Source organism: Oncorhynchus keta, chromosome 1 (assembly GCF_023373465.1).
Source record: "Oncorhynchus keta strain PuntledgeMale-10-30-2019 chromosome 1, Oket_V2, whole genome shotgun sequence".
Classification (NCBI taxonomy): Eukaryota; Metazoa; Chordata; class Actinopteri; order Salmoniformes; family Salmonidae; genus Oncorhynchus; species Oncorhynchus keta.
Window position 1 is genome coordinate 18,304,951 of NC_068421.1, and position 13,773 is coordinate 18,318,723.

The 13,773-nt window shown below is 44.2% G+C and overlaps 1 protein-coding gene across 17 annotated transcripts in view; it reads left to right on the plus strand.

Annotated features, from left to right (window-relative positions):
- Positions 1-10,122, plus strand: part of LOC118392891 (2-phosphoxylose phosphatase 1-like) — a 32,568-nt gene extending 22,446 nt beyond the window's left edge. For 2 of the 17 annotated variants that reach the window (XM_052511688.1, XM_052512300.1), the window contains 3 exons: positions 4,694-4,820; positions 7,888-8,027; positions 8,142-10,122. In XM_052511688.1, coding sequence (XP_052367648.1) covers positions 4,694-4,820; positions 7,888-8,027; positions 8,142-9,199 — 1,325 coding nt within the window. In that variant the 3' untranslated portion in view covers positions 9,200-10,122. Of the gene's footprint in view, positions 1-274; positions 1,855-3,374; positions 3,915-3,950; positions 4,108-4,165; positions 4,475-4,693; positions 4,821-7,887; positions 8,028-8,141 lie in introns of those variants that run through there. The other 15 variants (XM_052512155.1, XM_052511736.1, XM_052511765.1 and 12 more) reach the window with 15 other exon arrangements.
- The last annotated feature ends 3,651 nt before the right edge of the window (positions 10,123-13,773 follow it).

The following is a 13,773-nucleotide window of genomic DNA, read 5'->3' on the forward strand; positions in this document are numbered from 1 at the left end:
AGAGATCCAATCACAACTGTGAACACAGACAACCTGGGATGTTCCGTGTTCGACAAAACACAAGACGATGATAAACCAGCACCATCAGTGGAGGACAAAGCCTTCTTGGACATTATGGACAAACAGGTTTTCCAGGATGATGGAAACAACTGGGTGGCTCCACTACCCTTTCGCCCCAATAGACGTCGCCTTCCTAATAACAGGGAGCAGGCCATGAACCGTCTCACATCACTTCGCAGGACTTTAGACAAAAGCCTGACATGAAGCGTCATTTTATTGACTTCATGCAAAAGATGCTGGATAACGACCAAGCCGAACCTTCACAGCCACTAGAGGGAGACAAAGAACGTTGGTATCTGCCCATATTTGGTGTTTACCATCCACAAAAGCCTGAACAAATACGAGTAGTATTTGACTCCAGTGCTAAGTGTCAAGGCGTGTCACTTAACGATGTTCTGCTCAGTGGTCCAGACTTAAACAACACACTCTTGGGTGTCCTAATGCGTTTCCGCAAGGATTGCATTGCACTAACAGCAGATGTGCAACAAATGTTTTACTGTTTTGGTGTACGTGAGGATCACAGAGATTACTTAAGGTTTCTCTGGTATGAAGACAACAACCCAGATAGAAACATAACTGAGTACAGGATGAAAGTCCATGTATTTGGGAACAGCCCTTCACCAGCCGTAGCCATCTACTGCATGAGACGAGCAGCGCTACAGGGTGAGAAGGAACACGGGTCAGAACCCAAGCAATATGTAGTGAGGAACTTCTACGTCGATGATGGTCTGACATCAGTAGCTACTACAGAAGAAGCTATCAACATTCTAAGAAAAACACAAGCAATGTTGGCGGAGTCCAACATGAAACTACACAAGATTGCATCCAATAGCAAAACAGTTATGGAAGCCTTCCCTATGGAGGACCGTGCGAAACACTTAAAAGATCTGGACCTAGGAGTGGATCCTCTCCCCTTTCAACGGAGTCTGGGACTTTCCTGGAACCTGGAAACAGACAGCTTCTCATTCCAGGTGTCCCACAATGAGAAGCCTTTTACGCGGAGAGGCATCCTGTCCACAGTGAATAGTCTTTATGACCCCCTTGGGTTCGTGGCTCCAATAACAATGCAAGGTAAAGCCTTAATCAGAGAACTCTCTTCTGATCAGAGTGAGTGGGATGTCCCTCTTCCAACAGAAAAAGAAGAGAAATGGAAACAGTGGAAGCAAGTCCAGTGTCTCGCTGACACCTTTTGGAAAAGGTGGAGACAGGAGTACCTGACAACGCTGCAGAGACGCAGAAAATGGACAGCAGAAAAGCCAAATGTAAAAGTGGGAGATGTTGTCTTATTGAAAGACAGTCAGGCACACAGAAATGACTGGCCAGTCGGGCTTGTGGTCAAAACCTTTCCCAGTACTGACAAAAAAGTTAGGAAAGTAGAACTAAAAATTGTCAAGCAAGGAGCTGCTAAGGTGTTTCTGAGACCAATCTCAGAGATTGTTGTTCTTCTTTGTGAAGCATCCTAGAGACAAAAGATAAAAATAGAAAGGACATTATTTGTTTCTTGATATGTTTTATTTCATAGTGGCACAATTTCATTATACCAGGCGGGGAGTGTGCTGCCATCCTGTTAGAAGATAACAGATTATTTTATTACAATGGTTAAATTGGATTTTCATTGTGTTCAATGGTGTTATTTGCCCCCTAGTGGCGCTTTCTGGTACTTAGAAAGTCAACGCAAACGGAAGTTCAGAATTTGTTTTGCACGCATAGAAGCAGCTACAAACAACGCTACGGTGCAGGTCTTTCAATGTAGTTATTTCTTGTCACGCTTCAGCCTTGGAAAAATATTTGTTTGTAAGTTTGATTCAAGCATTTAGCTAATGATGATAATCTTGTTATTGATAGAGTTTCTTACATATCAATGTTGGTTGCATTTACTCACAAATTGCAATGCCTTTTGTGTATGTCGTTAGCTGTATTACTTTGCTCATGCGTCATGCAAACGAATTGTAAAATATACAATACTGTAGTTTTGTTACTGTTTTTAGTGTAATATGCTTTGTTATTCTACATAGATGGTTATACATTATTAGAGTAATGAAAGGAGCAATCACCATATGGTTAACAATTAGCTATATGGTTTGGCATCATGCCAGATGCATGGTACCTTAGCGCGTGCTTTGTATTCATGCAACTTCAAATGTTTAATGTACAGCTACAGTATGTCGGTGTGAATTGAACACTAAAGTATATTCTTTTCTGTATTTTGCAGTTTCACAACATAAACGTTTCAATATATTCATTCAAGAAAAGTCACGCCTTGGGAGTTTTATTGAAGACTTAGTTGTTAGCTATCTGTCTAGTTTTGCATGGGAACGCAACTCAAGGGCAGAATACAACGATTGTGCTTTTTTCGCAAATGCGCTTTTGTTAAATCATCCCCCGTTTGACAAAGTTGGCTGTCTTTGTTAGGAAGAAATAGTCTTCGCAGTTCTCAACGAGCCAGGCGGCCCAAACTGCTGCATATACCCTGAATCTGTTCCACAGAACACAGGAGAAGTGAAACAATTTCCCTAGTTAAAAGAAATTCATGTTAGCAGGCAATATTAACTAAATATGCAGGTTTAAAAATATATACTTGTGTATTGATTTTAAGAAAGGTATTGATGTTTATGGTTAGGTGCACATTGGTGCAATGACAGTTCTTTTTTCGCGAATGTGCTTGTTACATCACCTGTTGGCGAAGTAGGCTGTGATTCAATGATAAATTAACAGGCACCGCATTAATTATATGCAACGCAGGACAAGCTAGTTAAACTAGTAATATCATCAACCATGTGTAGTTAACTGGTGATTATGTTAAGATTGATTGTTTTTTATAAGATAAGTTTAATGCTAGCGAGCACCTTACCGTGGCTCCTTGCTGCACTCGTATAACAGGTAGTCAGCCTGCCACGCAGTCTCCTCGTGGAGTGCAATGTAATCGGCTGAAAACGGAATGGCCGATTAATTGGCCGACCTCTAGTGTGTAGGCCAGATGTGTTGGGTTATGTAAAGATAATTGATAGGCTGGGGTTAGGTCATAGTTTGCTAGAGGATAAAGTGTCATGGTTAGAGGATAGAGAGGATAAATGGTTATGGTTAGAGGATAGAGAGGATAAAGGGTCATGGTTAGAGGAAAGAGAGGATAAAGTGTCATGGTTAGAGGATAGAGAGGATAAAGGGTCATGGTTAGAGGATAGAGAGGATAAAGGGTCATGGTTAGAGGATAGAGAGGATAAAGGGTCATGGTTAGAGGAAAGAGGGGATATAGGGTCATGGTTAGAGGATAGAGAGGATAAAGGGTCATAGTTTGCTAGAGGATAAAGTGTCATGGTTAGAGGATAGAGAGGATAAGGGTCATGGTTAGAGGATAGAGAAGATAAATGGTCATGGTTAGAGGATAGAGAGGATAAAGGGTCATGGTTAGAGGATAGAGAGGATAAAGGGTCATGGTTAGAGGATAGAGAGGATAAAGGGTCATGGTTAGAGGATAGAGAGGATAAAGGGTCATGGTTAGAGGATAGAGAGGATAAAGGGTCATGGTTAGAGGATAGAGAGGATAAAGGGTCATGGTTAGAGGATAGAGAGGATAAAGGGTCATGGTTAGAGGATAGAGAGCATAAAGGGTCATGGTTAGAGGATAGAGAGGATAAAGGGTCATGGTTAGAGGATAGAGAGGATAAAGGGTCATGGTTAGAGGATAGAGAGGATAAAGGGTCATGGTTAGAGGATAGAGAGGATAAAGGGTCATGGTTAGAGGATAGAGAGGATAAAGGGTCATGGTTAGAGGATAGAGAGGATAAAGGGTCATGGTTAGAGGATAGAGAGGATAAAGGGTCATGGTTAGAGGATAGAGAGGATAAAGGGTCATGGTTAGAGGATAAAGATGGTTAGGAGGATAAATAAAGGGTCATGGTTAGAGGATAGAGAGGATAAAGGGTCATGGTTAGAGGATAGAGAGGATAAAGGGTCATGGTTAGAGGATAGAGAGGATAAAGGGTCATGGTTAGAGGATAGAGAGGATAAAGGGTCATGGTTAGAGGATAGAGAGGATAAAGGGTCATGGTTAGAGGATAGAGAGGATAAAGGGTCATGGTTAGAGGATAGAGAGGATAAAGGGCAGGTCAGATGATTCATGGCCACTGTGGTATTGAAGAACATCTGACTGCTGGAACGGTTTGTCTCTGTCAGTCAATAGACAACTACTAACTTCAAACCATGCACTCTCTCACAGACTCATGATGGCGACACTTCAGATTTATCAATAAGGATTGGAGTCACTTGTTTCACATACTTCAAGGTTATCTGTAAAGCTGCCCTCTGATATTACACCAAGAATAAGCCAAGAATGTATTTTTTTTAATAAATCATAACTATCACTACCACAACGAGGCTTACAGCCACAGCTTCAAGCACTACTTCTTCTATGATGGTGAGGATGATGATGATGATGATGATGATGATGGTGATGATGGTGATGGTGTTGATGACGGTGATGATGGTGATGACGGTGATGACGATGATGGTGATGATGGTGTTGATGGTGTTGATGATGGTGATGACGATGGTGGTGATGATGGTGATGGTGGTGATGATGATGTTGATGATGATGGTGGTGTTGATGAATATACGTGGTTCTCTCCCCTCCCAGGACACAGCCCTGTGGACTACAAGCTGCTGTCTGTCCAGGTGATGATTCGCCATGGCGACCGTTACCCCCTTTACGCCATCCCCAAAACCAAGCGGCCTGCCATCGACTGCACCCTGTCCCCAAAGAGGTGAGAGCAACGCCCACTGACTGAACATCCAACCAAACCCAGGGAATGATGATACAAAAAATAGTCTGTAGTCTCCTGTTCATTTGTCATTCATTAATAAGGCCTTCTGTTAAATAAAGATGGCCTCCTGAATTAAGTCTCCAGTGTAAATATGAGGTATTCCCTCCAGCGCCACAGTTTCCATTAGATCATTGTGAATACAGGGCAGGAAAACATGACACATAGACATGTGAATCAGACACACCTCTCTCCTTCTCTCTCGCTCAACAGATCTAGTTACATTTACATTTACATTTTTACATTTAGGTCATTTAGCAGACGCTCTTATCCAGAGCGACTTACAAATTGGTGCATTCACCTTATGACATCCAGTGGAACAGCCACTTTACAATAGTGCATCTAAATCTTTAGGGGGGTGAGAAGGATTACTTATCCTATCCTAGGTATTCCTTAAAGAGGTGGGGTTTCAGGTGTCTCCGGAAGGTGGTGATTGACTCTAGTTGGCAGGGACCATCCATAATAATCACATTTCTCTTGTCATTCCTCCCAAAAAATGTGGTTTTGACTGCATCAGAAAATGATACCACTTTGTCTTGTGAAATTAACCATCTCCCCTCTCTTACCCCCTAGTATTTTCTAGTTACCACATCGGTGAAAAACTTAAGCAATAATTGCTATGAAGAAGAGGGGAATGTGAGAAGAGAATATGTTGTTGTTAGTTGAAGTGATTAGCTGTGGTTATGCAGTGTGGGATGTGGAGCTACAAGATGTTCAGTCTGACTGCTCCTTCTGGAACTGGATATGAGAATGGTCTGCTATGTAATTATCTGGAGTGTCAGGGAGGTGCATGTCCTGCTTGGGGCCAGAGTCTCAGACCTAGGAGCATCGGAGTGATCAGACTACACTGAGACACTCTCTCCTTATTTCAAAGTGTGACTATGTTGACTGTCTAACAGTCATTCTGTCTCCTTTGAACTTTTATCCATCTCATTTTCTCCTCTTGTTTTCCCTCCATCTCTTTCTCTCTCTCTGGTAGACTGTCATTATCATCATTATTGTGATGGGTGTGTTTACTGCTTCCTATTCCTGCTACTCTCTGGTGCGCGCGCGCGCACACACACACACACACACACACACACACACACACACACACACACACACACACACACACACCCCCCCCTCTCATCTACCTGTCATCCCACTGTTCACCTCCCCCTTTCATCCACCTGTCATCCTGTCTGTCATCCCACTGCATCTCACTGCTCTGCTCCCCCTCTCATCCACCTGTCATCCCACTGTTCACCTACCCTCTCCTCCACCTGTCTCCACCTGTCTTCCTGTCTGTCATCCCACTGTTTACCTCCCACTCTCCACCAGTCATCCAGTCTGTCATCCCACTGTTCACCTCCCCCTCTCATCCACCTGTCATCCTGTCTGTCAACCCACTGCTCTGCTCTGTCTCTCATCCACCAGTCACCCTGTCTGTCATCCCACTGTTTACCTCCCACTCTCCACCAGTCATCCAGTCTGTCATCCCACTGTTCACCTCCCCCTCTCATCCACCAGTCTCCACCTGTCTTCCTGTCTGTCATCCCACTGTTTACCTCCCACTCTCCACCAGTCATCCAGTCTGTCATCCCACTGTTCACCTCCCCCTCTCATCCACCTGTCATCCTGTCTGTCATCCCACTGCTCTGCTCTGTCTCTCATCCACCAGTCACCCTGTCTGTCATCCCACTGTTCACCTCCCCCTCTCATCCACCTGTCACCCTGTCTGTCATCCCACTGCTCTGCTCTGTCTCTCATCCACCAGTCACCCTGTCTGTCATCCCACTGTTCACCTCCCCCTCTCATCCACCTGTCACCCTGTCTGTCATCCCACTGCTCTGCTCTGTCTCTCATCCACCAGTCACCCTGTCTGTCATCCCACTGCTCTGTCTCTCATCCACCAGTCACCCTGTCTGTCATCCCACTGTTTACCTCCCACTCTCCACCAGTCATCCAGTCTGTCATCCCACTGTTCACCTCCCCCTCTCATCCACCAGTCACCCTGTCTGTCATCCCACTGCTCTGTCTCTCATCATGCAGATAGCAGTTTCTGAAAATATATTATTTATAGAAAGGGAAGTCTGGCCATTTGCAAAATTCAACATGGGCATTTCATTCTGAGCTGATGGGTCTTGCAGAGGAAGAGTCAGTAATCTGAGTCATCCGTGTTCACTGGGCCTGGCCTTCACAGAGCTGAGAGGACTGGTGAATATGTCTGCTATGAAGCCAAACCTACAACGTAATTACACATCTTCACTAATGTGTGGCATGTCATAAGAAGGCACAACCCAAACCAAATGACTCTCAGAGAGAACAGAGAGAGAGAAACAGAGAGAGAGAAACAGAGAGAGAGAGACAGAGAGAGAGAGAGAAGAGGTTTAGAGAGGGAGAACAGAGAGAGAAACAGAGAGAGAGAGAGAAGAGGTTTAGAGAGGGAGAACAGAGAGGAGAGAGAGCGAGAGAGAAGAGAGGTTTAGAGAGAGAAACAGAGAGAGAGAAGAGGTTTAGAGAGGGAGAACAGAGAGAGAGAAACAGAGAGAGAGAGAGAAGAGGTTTAGAGAGGGAGAACAGAGAGGAGAGAGAGCGAGAGAGAAGAGAGGTTTAGAGAGAGAAACAGAGAGAGAGAAGAGGTTTAGAGAGGGAGAACAGAGAGAGAGAAACAGAGAGAGAGAGAGAAGAGGTTTAGAGAGAGAGAGAGACTATTTCTAAAGGTCTACAATCTGGGTCTGTTTTTATTTTGATCAGTGTGTAATTATGGGGATCTATTCTGCACTAGCATATGGGATGTAGGCAGGATCCTAGGGGGCAGATGTAGCGTGTGTCTGTGCGTGCGTGTGTGTCTGTGCGTGCGTGTCTGTGTGTGTGTGTGTCCATGTGTGTGTGTGTGTCCATGTGTGTGTGTGAGTTGGCACGAGCATGCAGTCGACCCACTGTCTCTGTCTGTCTTTCTCCAGCTGGAAACTATTCTCCCTCCTTACCTTGCCTTCTGCATCTTTGTTCATCTCTCTCCCCCTTCCAGGAAACCCTCCCACCCCCAGCTGAATTCTTTCATTGGTCACATGGCCCAGGGGGGGCGTGGCCACTGGGAGGGGACTCTCAGCTCGTTGCCCCGCCTCCCTAACCACAGCGCCTGTGAGATGGGTGAGCTCACTCAGACAGGTAACCAACCAATCAATCACATTAAAGATGCGTAATGAACCAACCAGTGACATTCCAGATGGACTGGGTTTAGATCTGAAATGTTCAACCAATCTCTGTCTTCCCCGTCTTCAGGTGTGGTGCAGCACTTACGCAATGGCCAGCTCCTTCGCCTAGCCTACAAGCGCCACAAACTCCTCCTGCCCAATTTGTCGACCAAGCAGGTGTGGGTGGAGACTACGGGCAGGAGCCGCACCCTCCAGAGCGGGATGGCTCTTCTGTATGGGTTCCTGCCAGACTTTGACTGGAGCCTTCTGACAGTCCACCACCAGTGGAGCACGTTGTTCTGTGGTTCAGCCTGCGACTGTCCTGCCAGGAATCCCTATCTGGAGGAGGAGCAGAGGAGACAGTACCGCCTCAGAGCGGCAGACACTGAACTGGAGAGGACCTACGCAGACATGGCCCGTACGCTAGGTCTGCCCCCGCGCCAGCTCAGAGCTGCCAACCCTATAGACTCTCTGCTGTGCCACCTGTGCCACGGCCTGTCCTTCCCCTGTGTGTCAGCAGGGAGTGCTCTCGGCAGTGGGGGCTGTCTGACTCTGGCCCAGTTCGCTGTGATCCGGAGGCAGCAGTTAGAGGACGAGGTGGACAGGAGGCGGGTGGGACTGTATCGCCGCTACGCCGTGCTCGCCACGCACCCCTACCTCAACCGCACCGCCAATCGGATGGAGCGTGTCGCCAAGGCCTACGCTCGGGGACGAAAACCCCGCGCTGGAGGAGAGGAGGCGTTCACCCTGTCCTCGGCTCATGACGTCACTGTCGCACCACTACTAAGCGCTCTGGGCTTGGAGGATGCACTCTTCCCGAGGTTTGCGGCGAGGGTTGTGTTTGAGTTGTGGAAGAGTCCGCCCGCAACGCAGGGACAATATAAGGGGCAAGGCCAGGGCCAGAATAAGGCTGCTTGGTTGAAAGGGGAGAGGTCAAAGGGTGGTAATTGGGGAGACATGTTTGTGAGGGTTCTGTACAACGGAGAGGATGTGACTTTCCATACCACCTTCTGTCGCTCACATGACCGCAACGCCGCACAGCCGTTATGCCCCCTGGGTAAATTCCTGTCGTTCGTCAAGAAAGACATGTTCAATGTCCTCAACGCCACGTCCTACCACAACGCCTGCTACCGACAGACAGGCTGACTGACAGATGGAAGGATAGAGAGAGAAGAGAATGAGTCAGAGAAAGAGGGAATTATAATTTAGCTGATTTTCGAATTTGTTAATAGCTCTTTTCCCACTTTGATGGTAGTGTCCTTTTGACATTTTCTAAAGTCACAAACATTCCTAGAAAGCATAAATGCTGATCATACATATCACTGCAAAAATACATATTTTCACCAGCAAATTCCTATACACAAACACACGTGCTCACATACTTTATACATACTCTTCACGCCTTCTTGATCAGATGTCTTTGTCGATAAAGTTTGACTTCTAAACTGACAGCCTTGTGGGGTTGACAATCACACCAGGATACTTAACCTGCAATTATACACATTTCATCATTGACCTTTCTACAATTTCTTAGTTTTGGAAATGTTTGTAAGGAATAGAGGTGGAAGGACTCAGGCACTTGATTCACACATTCCTGCATTCCAACTGGGAATGTTGATTCCGCTTTTCACAAATTCCTGCATTGAAAGGGGAACGTTGAAACTGGAAACACTAAACTGCCAGTTATAGTTTGTCTTGATATTGTCTGACATTTTGATTAAAATGGTGCTGGAGACCAATTAGAATTAGGGTCAGTTTTGCTGTACAATTAATTTATTTTAGTTTACTCACATACTTTAAGCTGAAGTAAATTTCAGTGTTAAGAATTAAGTCAATCCAACAATTTACACCCAATGCACCTTGGTGAAGGCTAGAAGGCTAGTTGTTATGGTATGTAGATTCCACTGCTGCTGGAAGATGGCAATGACAGTTAATAAATATGTCATCAGTAATTGTAATTTCTGTGGACATTTTTTTGAATAATGCTCATCAGTTTGAATAATTATAATTTTGACTATAAAGCACATTACACAGTGGGCCACGAACTAATAAAACATGTTTCCTCACAACTGTCTCTGTGTGAAAACATATGAGCTAACGTATGTTCTGAATTACCCAAGTCTCATAGACTAGACGTAACATAGTAAACATAAATCCAGGACACTGAAATTAGTATGATATGTTATGTTTGGTATGGTAACATAAGATAGAAGGTTACTTAGGCAACAACGAAAGGTGGATAGTTGGGCGTATAATGCAAATGTCCAGCAACCCAAAGGTTACGTGTTTGAATCTCATCTCGGGCAACTTTGCAATTTAGCTACTTTACTATTTAGGATGTTAGCTAACCCTTCTCCTAACCTTAACCTCTAACGTTAGCATTAGCCGTCTAGCTACAACAAATTGGAATTCATAACATTTTCAAGTATTGTGGTGGCAGCATCATGTTATGGGTATGCTTATCATTAGTAGGGACTGGGGAGTTACCTGAGCAAAGCCCAGGTAAAAAGTTAGAGTAAAACCCACCTCAGTCTTCTGAAAACCTGACCCTTGGATGGAGTTGTATTTTTCAGCGAGACAATTACACAAATTGTAATGCCAAAGACACCAGGATGGCTTTCCAAGAGGCGTTGAGTGTTCCTGTGTGGTCTAGTCTCAGTCCTGACTTAAACTTGCTTGAAAATCACAGATGACGTTTGAATATTGCTGTCCATCAATGATTTCCAACCAAATTTAATGAGCTTGAGCAATTTTTACAAAAACAATGGATATATGTTGCCCTAACACGGAACCCAAACCGGCTGCGCCCGTGCACCATCATGCGCCATTGTGCATTAATTTATTTTGTCCCCCCACACCAAACGTGATCATGACACGCAGGTTAAAATATCAAAACTAACTCTGAACCAATTATTTTAATTTGGGGACAGGTCGAAAAGCATTAAACATTTATGTCAATTTAGCTAGTTAGCTTGCACTTGCTAGCTAATTTGTCCTATTTAGCTAGCTTGCTGTTGCTAGATAATTTGTCCTGGGATATAAACATTGAGTTGTTATTTTACCTGAAATGCACAAGGTCCTCTACTCTGACAATTAATCCACACATAAAACGGTCAACCGAATCGTTTCTAGTCATCTGTCTTCCTTCCAGGCTTTTTCTTCTCTTGACTTTATATTGCGATTGGCAACTTCATAAATTAGGTGCATCACCGCCACTGACCTCGTTCGTCTTTCAGTCACCCACGTGGGTATAACCAATGAGGAGATGGCACGTGGGTACCTGCTTCTATAAACCAATGAGGAGATGGGAGAGGCAGGACTTGCAGCACGATCTGCGTCAGAAATAGAACTGATTTCTATTTTAGCCCTTGGCAACGCAGACGCTCTTCGGCGCGCGTGAGCAGTGTGGGTGCAATAATTGAATAACAGATTTCTACATTTATTTTGCAATAAATTGGTGTAGTCATCAGCCTGTAAGAGTTGTGCAAAGTTGGTAGAATCTTAATGAAAATGATTCACAGCTGTATTGGCTGCCAAAGGTGCTTCTACCAAGTATTAACTCAGGGTGTGTAGACTTATCCAATTATCCAATTTTGTTTTACTTTGAAAATGTATAGGTTGTGTAGATCTGTATGACAAAAAATATAATGTAATCCCTTTTTAGATTACATTTGAAGGCAGTACAATGTGAAATAATTTCAAGAGGATGTAGACTTTATATAGCGACTACGTAGAAATCAACATAGATTTTGAATATTGATATCCCTGGACTCTCAACTGTCGTAAAATAAGGAATGTATGCCCCCTGGTGGTGAGTAGTTATGTCAGGTAGATGCTGCTACAGCCACTGGGACTCAAGATCCTGAGAGCCAGTGTCTACACAGTGTCTAGTCGTATTCAGCTCAATTTCAGTCATTGATGTCCAGTCTCCACAAGTCTTGGTCATTTAGCAGATTACAATGCCATGATGAAACCATTAGTTATCGTAGTGCTCGACAACTTAAGTTGAGAAGCTCTTCTGTAGTGCAACAGAGTTGCCTGTACCTCCTGAAATATCAAACAACTATTTCCACACAGAGAACCCCATACTTGGCTATCATTGCATTTGAACATTATTAGGTGGAGATGGAGTATCATTCCTCTGTGAAACAGCCTAGACCCATCAACTCTGGACCTCCAAGCCACTTACACTTTTGTTAGTTGTTCCTCTCTAATCAGGGACTGATTTAGACCTGCAGGCTCCAGACCTCGTAGGATAAGAGTTGAATACCCCTGGTTTAGACCATGGGCTTAGATAGACAACTCTACTGCCCACAAGCCTGCTTTAGCATGGTCAGCGTCACTTTGAAGAAGGGTGGGACTTCCTAAGGGTTAAGGAAGGATCACATAATTCCCTCCAGGTCATCAATAGGGATCAGCCAATGAATTATATATACTCTGTTATGAGTAAACATTCCATAACTGCAGGTGGCAGTAAATCGCCAAGCTTGGCTTCCTACCTGTCCCAACAACACACACCAGGTGGCAGTATGAACGCCTTTCAGTTTGTTTACCAACTCATAGAAGTAGTAGAAGAAGAACAATTACTACTTCAAAATGGGCATACATTTTGATGGTGCTTCCTGTGCTTTCAGAGATGCCATAATTGAAATGATACAAAGATGTGTTGTCTATCTAAGTCTATGGCCTCCCTTGACCCTTCAAACTCAACTGGACCTCCAAGCCAGTTCTACTGCCTTTTTTCATTGTTCCCCTCTAATCAGGGACTGGTTAGACCTGGGACACTGGGACACTAGGTGTATGCAAATAAATATCAGGTAGAACAGAAAACCAGCAGGCTCCGGAACCTCGTACGGTAATAGTTGGACACCCTTGGTCTAGACTAATTTTCATGGTCATGTACAACTCTAGCACTAGATGGCAGTATACCTTCACTAATGGCTGCCTGGACTGTGTCCCATCCACCAGAATCACAGGAATAGTTTGTCATGAGTACCACAGGGCTTAACGCACAATCAATATATTTTCTATATGTATACAAACTAAAGCGTTTACTCCCTGGCCTTGACCAGTAATGTGTCATCTCGATGAATAACATCCTGACGATGGCAAAACATCAATTCCACAGGCTCATTTTCTAAAGTGCCCTCGTAAACCTGTCCCATTATCCACTTCCAGAACTTGCAGAAAAATAACAATATTGACTGCAAAATGAAATAACATGGCAGGGTTGCCATCAACATCAACATAGGTTGTTTCTTGACAAAGCGGGGAATATGGAATGTAATGAATGCGTTTTGCCCCTACCCTTCTAAAACAGCCAGATATTGTCTGATGTAGTATGAATCATGAATGTGTTTGTTCTATTTATGAAATGTATTGACACCGATACTAACAACATTTTAGTTTTCACATGAATATAAAAGTGTATGAGTTGGATATAGAAGCTAATTGTCATCCTTAGTGCCGGGGCAGTAACATGATACACTCACTATCTGTCTTTTTTACAGCCATTCCATTACATCACACATACGTCATTGGACAAAGGCGTCATCTGTAGGGGGTCTGAACATTAACAGGCATCTCTTGAGGTTTTGGAAGCATAAGGATCTTATCTTTAGTATCAGCGAGAAATAAAACATTAAAAAGGTTCAATTGATACACACTTACAGTGCCTTGCGAAAGTATTCGGCCCCCTTGAACTTTGCGACCTTTTGCCA